General features: G+C 41.3%; 1 protein-coding gene across 2 annotated transcripts in view; it reads left to right on the top strand.

Moving 5' to 3' along the window:
- Positions 1–16,363, top strand: part of ADAM7 (ADAM metallopeptidase domain 7) — a 42,925-nt gene extending 26,562 nt beyond the window's left edge. The window contains exons 12-22 of one of the 2 annotated variants that reach the window (XM_072952646.1): positions 905–1,079; positions 2,537–2,626; positions 3,637–3,832; positions 4,261–4,363; positions 5,578–5,764; positions 7,278–7,358; positions 8,239–8,317; positions 8,836–8,941; positions 9,320–9,413; positions 13,828–13,884; positions 15,282–16,363. In XM_072952646.1, coding sequence (XP_072808747.1) covers positions 905–1,079; positions 2,537–2,626; positions 3,637–3,832; positions 4,261–4,363; positions 5,578–5,764; positions 7,278–7,358; positions 8,239–8,317; positions 8,836–8,941; positions 9,320–9,413; positions 13,828–13,884; positions 15,282–15,326 — 1,213 coding nt within the window. In that variant the 3' untranslated portion in view covers positions 15,327–16,363. Of the gene's footprint in view, positions 1–904; positions 1,080–2,536; positions 2,627–3,636; positions 3,833–4,260; positions 4,364–5,577; positions 5,765–7,277; positions 7,359–8,238; positions 8,318–8,835; positions 8,942–9,316; positions 9,414–13,827; positions 13,885–15,281 lie in introns of both variants that reach the window. The other variant, XM_072952645.1, reaches the window with a different exon arrangement.
- The last annotated feature ends 1,829 nt before the right edge of the window (positions 16,364–18,192 follow it).

Genomic DNA, 18,192 nt, shown 5'->3' with positions numbered 1-18,192 from the left:
TCAATATCTTCTAATAACCCTTAATGAAAAAAATATGAAATATATGTACTTATATATGAATATATATATGTACTTATATGCATGACTGGGACACTGTGCTGCACACCAGAAACTGACACATTGTAACCGACGGTACTTCAATTAAAACAAAATAATAATAGTAATAATAATGGCGAGGGAGTCAAAACAAAAGATGGGAGAGAGGTGAGGTTCAGTTTAAAAAGAAGTAGGTCACATTCCTGGGATGTGTAAGATAGTATTGATTTTTTTTCCCCCAAAATGTTTGGAGAGAGCTACTTTGTGCCAGGCACTGTGTTATTATTATTTTTTTACTATGTATAAGGTACATGTTTCAAAGATGAAACTATTGACTTTCTATGTATTAGGTGATGATTTTAAATATTTATATAGTAAATATATTTGTATGATTTTTCCTTAAATATCAAGCTCTGTTTTTTCAGTAGACTAAAATGTTTTTTAAAAATCGGTCCTTATTTTTTAAAAATTTGAAACGTGATTCAGTCACTGTTCTGAGGAGGCATCCTGCGTGGATGATAGACGAATATATAGATTATTTTAAGGGGAACAAATAAAACGTGACGTGGGAGCAGCAGACACAGTGAGTGGAAATCGTGGGCTTCAAGAAGGATGTTCTGGAAGATATATACTCTGAGAGTTTTCGCTACCAGAGCACGTGTTGGCTGCGTTTCAAGAAGACATTTTGTATAATAAACAGCCCAGTTACTACTCTGCTATAGCAGTAAGGCAAGAGTAAGGAAAGTAAATGGACTTCGAGTCCAGCGTTTATATTTTTTTTGTCCTCACTTCTTGCTAACTTTCGCAGCTCTCCTACCGCTATGCCTTGATGTGATTAATGTTCGCTTTTCACTCGTCCCACCCCTAGCATCCCTGCACTAAAATTCAGCACCTGCAGCAGAACCCAGTACCTGCAGCACCTGGAGGAGCACAAGCCAACGTGCATGTTCAACGTCCCGTTTTCTGAGAAGCTAAGTGATTACCCCTACTGTGGAAACAAGAATTTGGATGATGGAGAGGAGTGTGACTGTGGCCCTGTGCAGGTACTGGCTCATGATGTGGTCTTTAAATTGCAAAGTTTATGCTTTGCCCGAACCTAGGTGGAGACGCAGCCATTAATCAACCATGACATTCCTTGTAAAGCTTTAAAAACTGTTTTTTTTTTTTAAATTTGGAAACAAGCCGTTGGTACTGCCTCACTGCAAGGCTTCTTACCGAGTCCTGAATTGTGTGTAATGATCTTGCCCTCGGTCCACAGCATCGCGTTAGCCTGGTTTATATATTAATTGGCAGTTCCTGTGAGAAGAGCCCATGGGTGTCCTTAAGTCTGATTTCTCACACACCGTAGGAATGTTTTCTAGGAAACGCGCATAATCAGTCAATTGGGTTTTACTCAAGGCCTTTTGAGGCTAGCCGAGATCCCAGTTCGTTGGATCACATTATTAGAAAACTTAGCTGAGCAGAAACCTCCTAAATTTACACATAGTTACAATCTCTGGAACATTTACAATAAGCCTTTGAGGCTGTGTTAAATTAATTAATTCTTAATCTGCTTTTCTCTGGCATGGAAGCTATTTCTTTCAAGAGTTCAGGGTACAGGTCTGTGTCCTAGATAACTGCTTCTCAAATTATCAAGCGCTTATAAATCACCTGGGCATGCTGTTAAAATGTAGATGCTGATTCAGTAGGTCTGGGGTGGATCTGAGATCCTGTTCCTGCCAACCTACAAGGCTATGCTGCTGTTACTGGCCCAAGGACCACAGTTTTGTAGCCATGCTGTAGACAGCATGCGATTCAACAGAAGTCAAAGAGGATCATGCAGCTAAAAGACTGCATGAGCACCCTGACATGTCGAGAAGTTAGAGCTTCTAGTCTTCAAATGTCTCCTTAAAGGGGAAGAGAATCTTAACTCTGGAAACTGATGCTTTTGCCCACGTGCAGTCCTTGGAATGGTTCTCCAGTTTGGTTCTAACACATGAAGTACCTTACGTGACAAGACGCAGACAAGGGTTTTGGAGCTTTAGTTTCAATGAACAGATAGGATCTAAATGCCCACTTTGCTATTATCATCTAATGAGGCATTAAAAATAAAAAGCCAAAGGGCAGCCTGAAATACTTAATGTCTTGAGGGAAATATAAAATCAGATCTTCAGAAGTTGTATTATCTCAGAGCAAACCTTCCACATGAGAAGCAGCAGGACCCTTCCAGAGAACGGAAGTCATCCGGAAAAGGAAAGGTCACCAGCTTTGGACTTTGTATGCTCGCAGTGCGAATTCATCAGCTGTGGAGTTCGGAGCAGCCACAAGGGAAGGAAAAGAGTCCCAAACACCAGCTGCAAGCAGGAGTCTGTGTACACACATCATAGCTCAGGACCATGCAGTTGGATGTCACTGTGAAAATCAGTTAAGGCTAAGTTACACAGAAGCACACCACATCAACTCTTCAAACAGGAGCCAAGCTACAGACCACTTCTGATCTTTAATTTTCCATTATTGCTAGGAGTGTGCTAATCCTTGCTGCGATGCACTCAAGTGTCTGCTGAAGCCAGGATTCACTTGTGCGGAAGGAGAATGCTGTGACTCTTGTCAGGTGAGATCCTTTGCTGGGACTGGGTTTCTCTGGTTTCAGTTCGCTCAGTATCCTTAGGACCAGAGAGATGTCTGACCACCGAATGACCTGACACCACTAATCCCAGACTGGGGCCACGCTTACTGGTGCCCAGAAGAGCCTTCTCTGAGATGCTCTGACTTCTGAGCTCTGGGCAGTGCTTTGGTCTGGAGGGTGGAGAAGCAGGTGAGCAGTGCTTGGACTTTCAGGAGTGGAGTTAGGTGACATTTATATGACACTATTCTTTCGTAAACCATCACCAACCGATTTAACCTTGGCTGGGGGAAAACTGACATTCCAGCAACAGTGAACTAAAAGGGGAAAAGGGTTCTATGGGAATTGGAAAGCGACAGGGACTAGTATCCCCGGAAGGATGACTAGAAACCCAAATGCCTCTCTTCAGGGGTTTATGGGCACTTCTTCCAAACCACTGGATTGTGAACTGAACAAAGGAACGGAAGTGTGTGTTATTCATCTCCAAATCTTTCCAAAACCCCAGCACAATTACATGCATCTTGAATGGCTGAACGAGAGAGTATTTCTACATAGTGCCCTCCAGCAATGACAGCCAAGGTGTTATTTTAGTTCATCTGGAGAGATCTGATTTCTTGGGAGTGAGGATTCCTCGTTAGAGTCAGCGGCTCCCAGCTGTGTGTGTGGTGGGCTGGGGACGGAGGAAAGGGACGTCCTAAGCAAGAGATGAAGACAAGATGAACAGAGCACATGCTCGTGTCTCTATTTTATGTCCATTCCAACTCTGCCCCAGTGCTGTTCTAACATCAAATTTCAAAACACCGGCTTGTGAGTCCTAAAATTACATAAAAGTCAATAATGGTAACAATTCTCCATGGAATGGAGAAGGAAGTCCTGGTCCATGCTCAAAGCCTTTTCTGGATAAATTAAATGGGTCAGCCTACTTACTTCCTCCTACTTCCTGAACCTTCCCCACCTAAGTGTGTCCAGGAGTCAATGGCTTCGTTTTCCTTCCACAGATGAAAAAAGCAGGGTCTATATGCAGACCAGCAAAAGACGAATGCGATTTTCCTGAAGTGTGTACTGGCCACTCTTCTGGGTGTCCTAAGGACCAGTTCCAAGTAAATGGATTTCCCTGCAAGAAGGCAAAGGGCTACTGCTTCATGGGGAGATGTCCCACCCGGGATGACCAATGCTCTGAATTATTCGATAATGGTGAGGGACCATTACAGGGAATGCCTGGTGAAGATAACAGTCATTATTTCTCTGTTATTGATTGGTCTTTAGGAATTTGGGGGCAAGACTGGAGATAATGCCGTTTGTGGCCTCCTTCCAAGCTATTACCTGCCATCCTTCTGAATAATAATTTTAATGTTAATTGATATTACCTGTAATATTAATTGACTAGTTCAGTATGTAGGTTAAGGTCTGTTTGTTACTTTTTTTATACCCATATTCCTTCCTAAAACATCCTCCAAAGGCAGTAGGCTAGTTTTTAAATTATTTACCCCATCCTGCGTCACCACGGCATGATAGTGGAAGTCCCAGTTACCACAGACAAGTCAGGCATTTTATGATGTGTAATATTCTTGGGTTCATTGTTTTCCTTTTCTCATACCGTTTCCTTTTCTCATACCATACAGATGCAAAAGACAGTCCCGGTATGTGCTACAAGATGAATAAAAAAGGAAATAAATTTGGATACTGCAAAAACAAGGAACAGACATTGATTCCCTGTGAAGAAAAGTAAGTGTCTTGCAAAATCAGAGCAGCTCTTGTTCTGGCAGCTGCCAACCTCTTTTTTACGGAGGAGATTAGGAAGAAAAGGAAGTAACCAGGCAGTGAGCACACATGCCTGTGAAATTAACTGGTGTTTATGTTCCGTGTTTTGTAACTGAAAGTAACAGAATAGAAGGAAGAAAGGGGGAAGATGTAAGATTCTCAGGAAGAAAGAAGCTACAAAAAAAAAAGCAAACAGGAGAAAGGAGGCAATAAGTAGAAAAGGGGAGAAAAGGAAGAAAGAAGGAAAGAAATAAAGCCATAAAAAGCAAGAAAGGTAGGGGGGTAGAGGGCGGGAAGGGATAGACTGGGATTTCAAAATTGTAGAATAGATAAACAAGATTACACTGCATAGCACAGGGAAATATACACAAAATGTTATGATAACTCACAGAAAAAAAAATGTGACAATGAGTGTGTATATGTCCATGAATGACTGAAAAATTGTGCTGAACACTGGAATTTGACACAACATTGTAAAATGATTATAAATCAATAAAAAATGTTAAAAAAAAAAAAAAGAAAGAAAGAAAGGTAGACGCTGACACTGGAAGACAGGATGGGAGAACTGAAAGTTAGATCTGATTTTCGAAGCCCGCGCGGAGCCATGCTTCCGGGTTTGCTCCTGGCGTTTGGCAAGGCTTTCTGTGCGCCCCCAAACAGGATTTGGACTGAAAACAACAACAATAAAAACCTATAGTCAAGGTCAAGTCTGCTTTCTAAATATCCTAACTCAAACCGGGCAGTCACTTCCCCTCCCTGACTTCCAGCTGCTGCCTAATCTGCGTAAGGGGGTTGTGATGATAACAAATCCATGGGTTTGTGGTGAGAATCAACTGATGTGCTGCACGCAGGAAATAAGAAAGAAATCTTAATGTCCTGATGAAAGGTGGGCTAATTCGAGTTTCTAATAAGAAAGCCTCTTCTGTGAACTTGAGCTAGTCCTGGTTTGTGAGAATTACAAGCAATCATGAAGAAATACAGTGAGTTCACCTCTCTCCCTACGCATCTCAGTGCCCACAGTCAGGACTTTGACTGTCCAGCAGTTTACTCTGCGCTCCCCGCCTGGCCTCTGACATGTCTGGGTCTAGAAAAACGTGACCAGGCCCCTTCCCTGCCAGCCTAGTCTCCGAAGTTCTGTTTCTGGTCCCATGCATGAGACCGCTCTTCCTTTCCTTCAGAGATGTCAAATGCGGAAAGATATTCTGCACAGGTGGGCAGCACGCTTCTGTCCTTGGAGAAGAAAAGATCTACCACCTTAAGAAGCCTCTGAAGCAGAATGGCACTGAATGCAAAACCTTTTTTTTATACCATAATTCTAAGGATTTCGGTCTGGTTGCTCCTGGAACGAAGTGTAGAGAGGGAATGGTAAGATGAAAGCCCTTTGTTTTATTAAAACTTCTTGGTTTGGCTGCCCTAAAACCTCACTGGGTCCTATTATTGGTTCCAGAGGGCCTATACATGGGAGAGCAGAAAAAAAAAATTGGCAATATTTTTTTAAATTGAGCAGAGTAGCCATACACTATAATAAAGGTTCATTTTGCTTCATATTTGTTATATAAATTATGTAATGATATTAATGTACTTATTTAGTATCTTACAGTAGATGCTTAATGAAATTATAGACTTAATTTTTTATCCTTTTTTTATTGAAGTATAGTCGATTTATAATGTTAGTTTCAAGTGTACAGCAAGGTGATTCATTTATATGTATACATATATACATATATATTTTTTCAGTTTCTTTTCTATTATGGCTCATTACAAGAAGCTGAATAGAGTGCCCTGTGCTATACAGTAGGTCCTTGTTGTTTATCTATTTCATATACAGTCACATGTGTCTGTTAATCCCGAACTCTTAATCCTTCCCTGCCCCTTTCACTCCTGGTAACCACAGTTCGCTTTAGACTTAATTGTCTTTGAACTGATTGGACTATGAAGTAACCATGCAATCTGCACTTATTTGATTCGATCAGACATATTTCCTGGGCACATGCCATGGTGCCAGTGACTGTGCTGGACACAGATGAGGTAAAACAGGGAGATGCTGGTTAAAGGGTACACATTTCTGTTTTAAAGTGAGTAAATTCTGGAGATCTACCGCACAGCATGGTGACTCTAGTCAGTAATACTGTAATGTGTGCTTGAAATTGGCTGAGAGAGCAGGGTTTGGGTGTTCTCATCACAAAAAAGATATTTGCGGTGCTGGATGTATTAATCAGGTTGTTTTTGGTAATCGTTTCACGATGTCTAAGTAGATAAGTTATCATGATATACACTTGAAACATAACCAATTGCTATTTGTCAATTATACCTCAATAGAATTGGGAAAACATTTCTGGACATAAGCCTTTTTTAAAAGAAATAGGTAAGAATAAACATAATGGCTAACAATTAAATAATGGGGCAAAGATAAGCCATACGATCACCACAAGCAACAAAAACAACACTAATTCGGTCATAAAACTTACCAAAAAAATAAAGCAAAATTTAGAAATGGTGGTAATAAGTATAAATAAGGAGATTAATTGCCATTAACAAAATGCCCAGCCAGCAACTGTGACATGACAAACATTGATCCTTATCAAATCAGCAGAAAACCTGACAGAAATGATAGGAGAAATTACTGCCATGACAAGGGGAGAATCTTTGATAGATTAACATCTGAAGAATTAGTAAGGACTTAGACATTCTAATAATTAATGGGTTTGTGTATATCAGTGGTTGAATGTACACTACATTATTTTCAAATATCGATTGAACATCCATAGAGTATTTCTTCTCCCACAGAAGATTCTACATGTGGTTTTTCAGAGTAGAAAAAATGATGCAAATTCTAAGAGCAAGGAATTCTAATTCATATCGGTTACTCCATTTCTAGGTGTGCAGCAATGGCGAATGTGTGGAGATTGAGAAGGTCTACAGTTCAACCAACTGCTCATCTCAGTGCAACGAAAATGCTGTAAGGTTTGACTTCTTTTTAAATTAAGGTCTTGCCAGTCATTTAGTTACATAAGACTCCTTTCCTGAGCCTGTGTATGTGTGGGTGCATATGTAAATATGTATAGACAGTGATTTTTAAATCAAATATGCATTTGAGATCCATTTTTTTCATGTATCATCAATAATACAGATCCAAAGAGCCAAACCAAGTATTATACACGTAGATGATGCCAGTATTACAAGTATATGTCTTATCATTGAGCTGGTAACCTAGAAACCCAGTAATTATGCACCTATGAAATCTAAACCTAAAGTTTAAAGTTGGATCTATCATAATTTACAGTTAAATTTCACCAATATCAACATTAGCTTAAAGCTTTTGAGAAAAAACAATAAAAACCTTTTTTTTTCACTCAATTAAGACTCTCTGTTCTTAACCATTACACGATGCTCTTTGATGAACTAAACATCTTGGCATCACTTTTTTTTCCCATGTTAATATTATCTCGCTGTTACTAAGCCTGGGAGGAGTCTCCTCCTTGGCTATGATACGTCCAACTCTAGCAGGGGCTCTTCATTTAATAATATTGATGGCTTCTGGAAAGATAAGTCAAACCATCTGGCTCACCTGGTTTTGAATTTGTCAGAATCATTCTCTTGTTCAGAGGCCATCTTCAGAGATACCTCCTCCTTGTCTTTCGTTTGCTTATTTTTCCCAACATTGATTTTGGTAAACAGCCTAGTTAATCAATAATCAATTAAAAATTCATGTGTGTGTGGGTGTGGGTATTTTTGTGTGTGTGCATTTGATGTAGTGCTAACACTCAGCTAAATCAGGTGCAAAACAACAACTTATATGTTAGTCATTTGGTAAGTAATACGACTGACGGCTCTTCCAGGTGGATGGCGGTGAACTTGAGTGCCAGTGTGAGGAAGAGAAGGCACCTGTGGACTGGGAGGAAACCTTAAATGTTACCAGTGAGCATCCTCGGTTAATATAACATCTTGCAGATCTAAAAAGCCTAGCCAGTGAGAACGTTTTTTGCTTACACGCTAAAAGTCTACTACATATATATTGTATTTCTGTATGGATTTGTATGGTCTTTTTGTTATTTTGCATATTTAAATATCCAAGTTTGAATTTACTACAATCGCCCGCTTTCTTAGAATTAATGTATCTTTTAGTTACATTTGGATTAGCTCTTCTAAGCACCCATAATGCAGTAAGGCCTTTTCTATAGTCAGTGAGTAACTTGCAATCAAACTTTCCTGCTCATTGTGACTTTTTTGAACACAATGGAGTCTTGGATGGAGTGTCATCTGCTAATAATTTGTACAATGTTTTGGCTTTTTAGTTTATTTAATAACTGGAGGAGGGGGAATTAAAGTCTTTTAAAGAAGGAAGAAGCAGGATTGTAATCGCTCAGTTAAATGCTAACATTCCACTGTCCCAGCCTTGATGTCCTGGCTGAAGCACGTGTCCTTTACCGTTGCAGATATCTCCATCCTCGTGGTTGTGCTCATCCTGGTTTTTACCAGTGTTGTGGTTGTCACGTTATTAATTCGTTACAAAAAATGTATTAAGTCGATGCACGTTCAAAGGTATGTCTGTATCTTCTATGCATTGAAGGGACCATTACGGGTACTGTGTAAGCTTTGTGGTCATGGAGGATGCTTGACAGGGGAAGGATAAGCCTTTTACTGAAGACCAAGGAATAGGAGTAGTAAGTCAAGATTTCACACACTTTGTTCTCATTCGAATGTTTCTCCCAGTGGCTCCCAAACTTTGCGGCACATTGGAAGCACAGGGGATGTTTCACACACACACACAAATTTACTAATTTGGGTTCCTCCCTCAGATTTAATTGTTGTAGGGTGGAACATGAGTATTGGTCTTTTAAAAAATCTCCTAGATGATTGGATATTAAACCACAGGCTTATCCCACAGCTGATGTCAATGTTCATTTTCCTTCTCGGCAGCCCACCTGGAGAGATGCTGGGAGTGGAGAACAAAGGATACTTTGAGCAGCAGACAAGGACCGAGCCCATCTTACCTGATATCCACCCTCTACATGTAAGAAAGTTGCATTTGCAGGAGTTCATTAACCAATATAAAAAGTAGTCATGTGTGTGTTTGAAATGGAATTATCCCCTAAGCTAAGTGAGGTCGGAGATGCAAAAGAACAGTCTAAGATAAAGTCTAAGATAATACCAACAATCTCTGTCAACACGTGGGGAAGGAAAGGAAGGCAGGAAACCAGGGAAACCAAGACACTATATCAGAGCAAATGTGTTGGTTAAATAAAAGATTAAATGTGCTCCACGAGAAAAATGTACTAACATAAACCATAGTCTGGGTTATAAAACAAGTCTTAATAAATTGAAAAGAAGCAGGGTCATACCAAATACGTTCTAGATATAAAATAAAATTATCTTAAAAATTAGTATCAGAAAAGTGTTGGGAAAATCTTTTCCTTGTAAAATAAAATTAAAATTAAAAAAGTACAAGACCAAGTTACAGTGATGAGAGATAAATATTTGAGGTTCAAAACATAATCATATGCAAGGAGGAGGTCATTAGTTTAAGGATGGAAAGTAGCTGATTTGGGGGGAGGAAGTGGGTGGCAATAATGATAGCTAGCTCGAAATGACCAAGTTTTATTTCTTCACCAATGCAGTGAGTGCAAGAATATTTGCGTTAAATGGTTCCTTAAGCCATGATCTTGTTTTGTATGCACGTTCTTATCTGTATTGTATTTTCCCATGAAATGACTAAAATAAATAAAGGAGAACAATGCCAGTGATTAGTGGAGACACAGACAGTGAAAACTCTCATAAATGCTAATGAAAGTTTAAATGGAACAACTGGTGGGTAAAATTGATACTCTGTACTAAAACTGACCCTAGGCATTCCCTGTAATCCAACAGTTTTTGCCATATGAATATCGTATTGCCATATGAATACACCCAACAGGAATGCATACGTGGGTGTATCAGAGATCATCCACAATAATGTTCCAACAGCATTATTTGCAAAAGATGAAAACAATACAAATGTCTAATCACAGTGAAAGGGGGGGAACAATTCACGATATATTGAAACAATGGAACGCTGCAGGGAAGGAAAGATGGACAAACTACTGACATCTACAACATACCATTGTATGTATGGACTGTCGCAAACGTACCGTTAGACAACACACCAAACCCAAAAGCAAACTGAACGATTCAACTCATATAAGTTCCAACTGACAAAACGAATCTATGGTCCTGGAAGTCAGGGTCGTTATTACCGCAGGGAAGAGAGGATCTTCAGAAAAGCTGGCCAAGTTTTATAAAAGTTTTGCTCTAGGGAGGGGTTGGCTGCCCGGACATGCCCATTTGTGAAAATTCATCCAACTCAGCACTTCCACTTTGTCCGTTTCTTTGTGTATATTTCACATTCAAGGAAGAGTTTATTAAAATAACACCCATAGCCATGTGTGAAAACCTAAGAAAAAAGCTGACAATCCTGTAGGAGTCCCTGCAAGGAGTGGCTTGTTTAGTGCCTTTAGCTATGGTTTCCAGTGCATTCAGCTCACTGGGAAAAAATAAAACGTGAGTGCTAAGAAACTACAATGGCATTCCCTTTTTAAAAAAGTGTTAAACCAATGAAGAACGCAGTCACAATAAGATTATATCAATGGGAATGTCCACCAGGACCTAAGTCTCGAAGGATGCGTGAACTCACCATTGTTAGACGCAAATGCCAGTGAACATACAATAGTGCTAATCTCTTACAGTCAGGACTTTTGTGGTTGGTGGTGGTCTCACTGCACAGCTCCAGGCGTTTTGAATACTTTGCCCCAACGCTACATGTTTCAGAAGCCCTGCGTTTTTTATTGCACAATATTACAGAGCGTGCTCCCCGGCTTCCCCCAGAAACACATGTAACAGCAAGGCTTCTACTGAACGTCTTATCAATTACCTCGAGGGGGACAGTTAATTTTTCCCTGATTATATGATGGTTTATCATGTTTACCCAGTAGTACTTATTATTATGCCAGTAGTGACCCCAAGAAATAGTCTTCATTGTCCACTCAAATGAACAGAAAATATTGTGTGATCATTTTCTAAGCTTACCGTGAGATTTTCTGATGATACGAAAACAGAGGATGCTAATATCAGGTTTAAATGAGAAACTGCATGTAAATGCACTTAGCACAGTGTTTGGTATATATTTAGCATTGATACGTGTTAATTATCTCCTGTGCTTCATGTGCTGTCGAAGTTACTTTCCTAAGTACATTTTCTTGCAATTAATATGCAGAACAGTTGTGCTCTGAGAGAAGAGGGTCAGGTGAAGGGGGTCTGAGGGTGTGATCAATGATAGCAAACACCAAAGCCAACCAGAGGTTCAGATACGGCCCTCGGCGTGCTTGTTACACGTCTAGAGAATAAAATCCTTAAGGGCTTTTGACTCTTTTGGTTAAATGAGGGAACTTGGACGAGGAGTTTGATAAATATTTGTTAAATATATGAATGAATTTAATTCACAGTATACCATAATATATTATAAATGTAGATTGTATAGGAGAGTTTGGAACCTTGAATCTTTTTTAGGTTGTTTGTATTATTTGGTATAAAATTATATAAATAATGATGATTTAGCTGAGGCCTATTTGATACGTTAGTTAAGGCTGGTTTTCAGCAAACCTGTGGCTTGGGGAAGGTCTGCATTTGGTGTTTTTCCCCTGTTACATGAATAATGCTTAGTTAGTTTTTGCTCTCACACCAGGGCCTCTCCTAGGTCTTGTTTCCTCTGAACCTTACTTTCTAATTGTACTGACATCACGGGGATAAAGGAAAGCACTCCAGAGAGGGTCGCTCAGCCAGGACCATCAGTATTACAGTAGGAAGTTCTGGAAACCGTCAAAGACCACGAAGGTCCAAAGGGATGGAGCTGGTTGTGGACTTCCTGGGATTTGGACAATCAGGGACGTTAGGGTTGGAGAGTGATAGACTAGCCTTGTGCTACGCACATCAAACCACATAAAGAAACACTCCCTCTCCCATAGGTGTGCTTGTTTTATCGACAAGTGCTTAGGCTCGTCCATCACAGGAGCACCACCCAGCGAAGAACACTGTCTCTGAGCGTTTCAATATCTGTAGATTTCCTAGGACAGTATTCTAGAGAGGAACGTTTATTTTGTAGGCTTGGAAAATAGTCCTATTTGCTTGAGCACTAAATGCAGGTTAATAGTGCCTTTTCTCACTAGCAAAGAACTGCCGAGCCCTTGGAGGGACTTCCAGGCAGGTTTTCAAGCCCGCACTACGTCACGCTGGTACGGTCCCGCGGCTCCCTTCTGTCGGTTGTGTTGGTCTGTGTCCATCTCAGTAATAATCTTGGTGCCGCACTGACGCTCACTGGTTCCTCGAAAAGGTCCAATAATATTACACAGCTCTCTGATCTGAGGCAGAAATAAGAGCGTCCTCCTTCTCAGCAGCACTGGGGTTAGGGTGAGAAAGAGCGCGGTGATTGATCGAAGTTTGCCCTGTTGGATACTGTCTTTCTTTAAAATGTTCATCATAAATTCTTGGGAACGGTACCAATTTTTTTTTTAAACAACACATTAACATGTGACATTGTGACCACAGAGCTTATCTGTGTCCCTTAAATGTTGCTCCTGAAGCAGGTGCCTCACTCTTCTCTCACCCAGGTTCTCAGGGGTCGAACCCAGTGATGGCTTCTCGGGGGCCTCCATCGGCGGAGGGCTTCCCACTAGGAGGTGTGTTCCCTGAATCAATATTGATGGAACAGAAGCGACTTAGGTAACTTAGCACACACATGCCTTAGAGGCTGAGCCAAAAGCAGGAGCTATTACAGGGTGTCTAAGATCTCCCTAAGCACTGGGGCCTTGTCTACATATCCTCAAGGGCACCGTGAACACTTCTTCCTCAGAACTAGGCGTGGAGAGCACCGAGTCTCAACTGTATCTTTGTTAAAATCAGCAATTCTCATTATGCTTTCTTTACTAATGGCCCAAAGGGTGTGATTAAGATGGTTTTCAAACTGTGGTTCTGCACAGAAGCCTCTGATCACACAAGAGGATCTCAGGATGTGCTGCACAGTCGGGCGGGGGAGGGGGACACTGAACGGGCCTGTCTCCCCAGGCCCTGCTCGACAGCATAGCCCATTTTCAAACATTGGTTTTACTGAGATTCCAACTGAGATCTTTTTGAGTGGAAGCTCTAGTGCTTGAAAAATGTTTGGAAATCTCTCACCAAATACACTGCTGGAGAGCATCACAATAAGGCTAACAAGGAAAAACAGTTTCTGAGAAACCTTCACTCAACCGGAACTGTCCTACCCCGCCCCCCTCCCCATCCCATAACAATTTACAAACTAAGACTTTTCATGGATCAAGAAGAGGTGGTCTGCGCATGTACATGTGTCTATGTGTGGTATCTGGTTCTGTTCCTGACACAACAAAATCTATTTATTATAGAAACCTGCAAGTAAAGAGCCACGAGGAGTCACCGATCCCAACCAAAGTGCCAAAGTGGTAGGTTCCCGGGACAGATGGTTCCCTCCATTTTATTTATTTATTTGTTTATTTATTTAAGTGGAGGTACCAGGGATTGAACCCAGGACCTCATGCATGTTAAGCACACACACTACCACTGAGCTATATCCTCCCCTCCCTGCTTCCGTTTTAAATTTTTCAAAAGCTAGCATCCTTTTGTGTTCTTTACCTACTCATTGATTGGCAAGATCTTATTTCAAAAGATTTGGATGGTTGAAATGTTTTCTCTGATACGCTTAAATTTCTAACAGGTAATTCATCAGTGACTGTTCTAGACCACGAGTCTTCAGCCTGACCGCAGGAGCAAGCTAGTATTCAACAGTGTTAGAGTCTGAATGCAGATTAGGAATAACAACAAAAACAAAGCCTCTTTCTCAAACTTTTCTTGGCTAGAGTACACGTAACACTTGGGTTCTCATGAGATATTTTAAAGGACAGAATAGTACTGGTAATCACAGAAAAGGTATTTCTTTACATACATATATATATATGTATATATGCACATTATAATTTTATTTGCAATTATACCCCAATGAAGCTGAAAAAACAACAAAATGAAAGAGTCATATTCCCCGCCTTGCAACATTATTTGTCCTTGGTCTCCAACATAATATACCCTTTTTGGTTTCTTCTTCCTCGAATATCTATTACTTCTAAGCCTCCTTTCCGCCTCACAGAGCTCTTCATCTTGGGGCGGGTCCCAGGTCTTTGCTGAAAAGGTGTCCTTTCTCATGGAACAGTCTTTTCATGATGGCAAAGTTTCCACTTACAAAACCGTAACAGGCTGTACTTGAGGGATGATTTCACTTTTGAATTATTATGCCTCTGTTAGAAAATGCACCCCAAAATTGTGAATTTTTGCCAAAGGGAGACAAAAACGAGCACTGTTTGGCTGCATTTCAGAATTTTTGTACTCATTCCTTCCTTCATCCATTCATCGACTTCTGTCGACTTCCTGCAATGTACTAGCTTATATGACACTTTCCCCTACAAAGCATCCTTACAAGAAATCCTGCCCCGTACACTCTCCCTGTTGCGGTGGAGAAAGAAAGACATTTCTGCAGGTCCTTCCATTCTGCAAGGATGAACCTGCCTCATCCTGGAGAGCAGAGGGAGATGCTTCTTCGTGCAAGCAAACTATTTGACTTCCCATAATGAAGAACAGAATGATGTTCTTTCCGTGTGATAAGCTTTCCATTTTATAATAACTGCTTAATTAGCTGAGGAGATCTGGGGAAACTGTGGCTACGTGGAGTATATACAACAGAATCCAGGCAGGCTACCGTAATTCATAGATATAAATGAGTATCTGAACTATCACATGCTTATAGATTTTACAGAAAACAACTTGTTCTTAACCATCTGTTTTTATTTAGAGCTTGAAGTTGGATATTCAAAATGGCTGTGCAAGGCTGGGGTGAAGATTCTGGATACAAGATTTCCACAACCTTCTCTGCATATTCGCTGCACTGTTAACTGGTAGTTTTTCAAATGTTCTTTCTATCCAGGCAGACAATTTCAAAGAGGAACAGCATCATTCTGTAATATTTACCCGTAGAATTCACAACCTGTGGCGTAGGCATATGCGATCAAAAAATACCGTGTCGTTTTCCCAATGCTCTTTAGCTTAATACAAAAATAAAAGTTTCCTTGCTCTAGTATTTTCTTACAAATTATTCATCTCATTAGTTTTAAAAAAAGAAGTCAAAACTTGGAGGATAGCAAATTACCCCCCTGAGCCTCAAGAAGAAAAACATCTCTTATAACAGGTTATCTCTTTGGGAGCAGGAAAGTGCTCACCTTAATTTGAACCTGACATAATCACCATTAAATATGGTTTAAGTGAAATTCTCTCCTGCAGAAATGACAAGAAAGTCCGTGCAGGAAACATCAGACCCCACTAGTTAATGAAAAGGTAGATGGTTGTCTTGCTCATTTCCTGTTGGTGAAGGCAGTGGAATAAATGTCACCGTAACTACAAAATCGTTCTTCAACTTTTGCGACGGTGACAACAGCGGACGTGAAACGTTCCTGGTAATCCCCAACGCCTAGTATTTCATTCCGAGTTCTGAAACGTTTAGAATTCCTTAAGCACTTGACAGAAATGTCAGAGGCTTACAAGAATTTCAGAAAACTAACGCCAGCAGAGAAGAAACGCTCACAATCCCCACAAAGGGCTTTGAGGTCCTTACAGTATACGGGTTTGAACGCGGAATGTGCCCTGTCTGCGCTGTCCTGTCCCCTCCTCTCCCCGTCAGTGGATTACGATGCCTGGGGTTGTCCTGGGAACGATTTCAGCATTTTTCGGTTTCTCATGCAGATGCTTCTCAACATGCTCTCTTGTGTTCTCTGTTTTCTTTTTTGTTAAAGCTATATGCAGTTATTGTCTTCATTTACTGAAATAAAACTTCCACATGCTAAGTGCAAATGTTCTGATCCAGTTAAATAAAGGCTGCAAGTCAAGGACGAAAGCCGGCTGTTCTTGGGAATTTTGTTGCTTTGCTGACAGTCAGGTGGGAGGAGAGACTGAGCTCTGCCGAGGGCAGCCGTGACTCAGCACTTTAAACCCAGTCTGCTTTCAATAAGCATCTGCTGTTCCAATTAAAACCACACCTTTGGGAAAGAATCCTGATACATGCACGCTTGAAGCAAAATATGCTAATTGAGACATTTTATGTAAATTTTTGAAAAAAAAGAGAATTTCCGTATTAAAACCACACAATAACCCTCTGATGTCCAAGAATGAAGGGATGGTCCCTGTTTGCCTGGACGACAACACGTGTTGATGAAGCTATACATTTTGGTGGTATCTCATTCCCCCTATGAAAAAATCACTTTCTGGATTTGTCATTTTTCTTATTGTTCCCGTATTTCTTGGGAAAACTCCCCATCACCACTTACTTCCTCTACCTTGGGCTCCATGTTCAGCTGACTACGCATTTCTTGTGATTTTTTATTTTCAAATTTCTTCTCTGTCTCCAATTATGAATATGTCTGGAATTCCCTAAGTCTTCTTGCTTCGTTGCTTCCTGCCGAAACAATCACTCTAGACTCCTACATCTACCTCCCTGTTCTTCAAATAACCCCCGGGGTCCTTTGATAGTCAGCCTCCTTTTAATTTCAGGTAGTATTTGCCATGGGTCCCCCTGCCCCAGGCCTTAGAGACCCTCCCTACCCTCCTTTCAAATGCTGCTCGACATCTTCCAGATCCTCTTCTTCCAATACTGTCGACCAATTAGGGAGCATCTTCACAGCCACCCCTACAAGTGGTCCCCTCGCAGGTCCGGTTCTTTCCCTGGTTATAAAGCCACTTATGAATTCACAGCCCTAATCTTTCTGACTCTTGTCACTATCCAGGATTTGAATCCTTTCCCTTGAAACTACAACTGTTCGCAGGACTCCTGTTGGGAACGGACACACCTGCTAACCTACTGTCTAGACCCACTGTCTAAGCATCTCTGCCTCCTATTCGGCCCCCGCAAACGCCTTGCTGCCCTGCCACAAATAAGTAACCCTTCCTGATGCGGGTACTCACCTAAACGTAGCCTGAGTGCGCCACAGTCCTGGGCTGCTGTGTCTTGGGGAGCCGGGTGTCCCCCACAGCTGGGTCACATGCCCTCTGCGCATGATTCCAGGTTTATCTGGAAGCTTACGGGGCTGGAGCTTCAGAACCCATCATATGCACTGCGCCTTCCAAGACCTTAATCTGAGTTTGTACTGACATTTCTTTGAAGACATTCAGTGGGCTGCTTTGGGTTGGGGAGCAGGAACTCAAATCATTTACCAGCCAAAGTGCCTACAGGAAACAAATAGGACCAAGGTGCATCTTTGCAAAGCTGAGGTGGTAGTCACAGAGAGGGTGAGAGTGGACCAGCCCGAAATGGGAGGAGGGGGACGTGGGCGTGAGAGGAACAGGGCAGGTTGGACGAGCCCCTCACTTCTCCCCAGCTGCCTGGGGCTGAGTACCCGAGAGAGAGCACCACAGATGAAAATCCAGAGAGGAGTGAAACCTACTGAACTTTGACTGTGTTCCCCGACCCACACGCAGCTCCATGGCTGAAAGGCAGGGGTTTACGGGCTCCCAGCATTTGAACAAAACCTCTGCCCGAATCTCTGACCACTGAGTGATGCAGAACCAGGGAAACTCATAGCAAACGGCATAAAACAGAAACAGAAAAAGTCCAACTGAGCAGAGACATTAGCAGCTGTAATTGCAAGGGGTGGAGGGCAGTTTAATTTCCCGCAAGTCCTTTTAAAAGTTCTCCAAAAAAGTAAATCAGTGTCTGT

This window comes from Vicugna pacos, chromosome 31, assembly GCF_048564905.1.
Source record: "Vicugna pacos chromosome 31, VicPac4, whole genome shotgun sequence".
Taxonomy (NCBI): Eukaryota; Metazoa; Chordata; class Mammalia; order Artiodactyla; family Camelidae; genus Vicugna; species Vicugna pacos.
The sequence above is the reverse complement of the archived record's forward strand: the minus strand, read 5'-3'. Positions and strand labels throughout refer to the sequence as shown.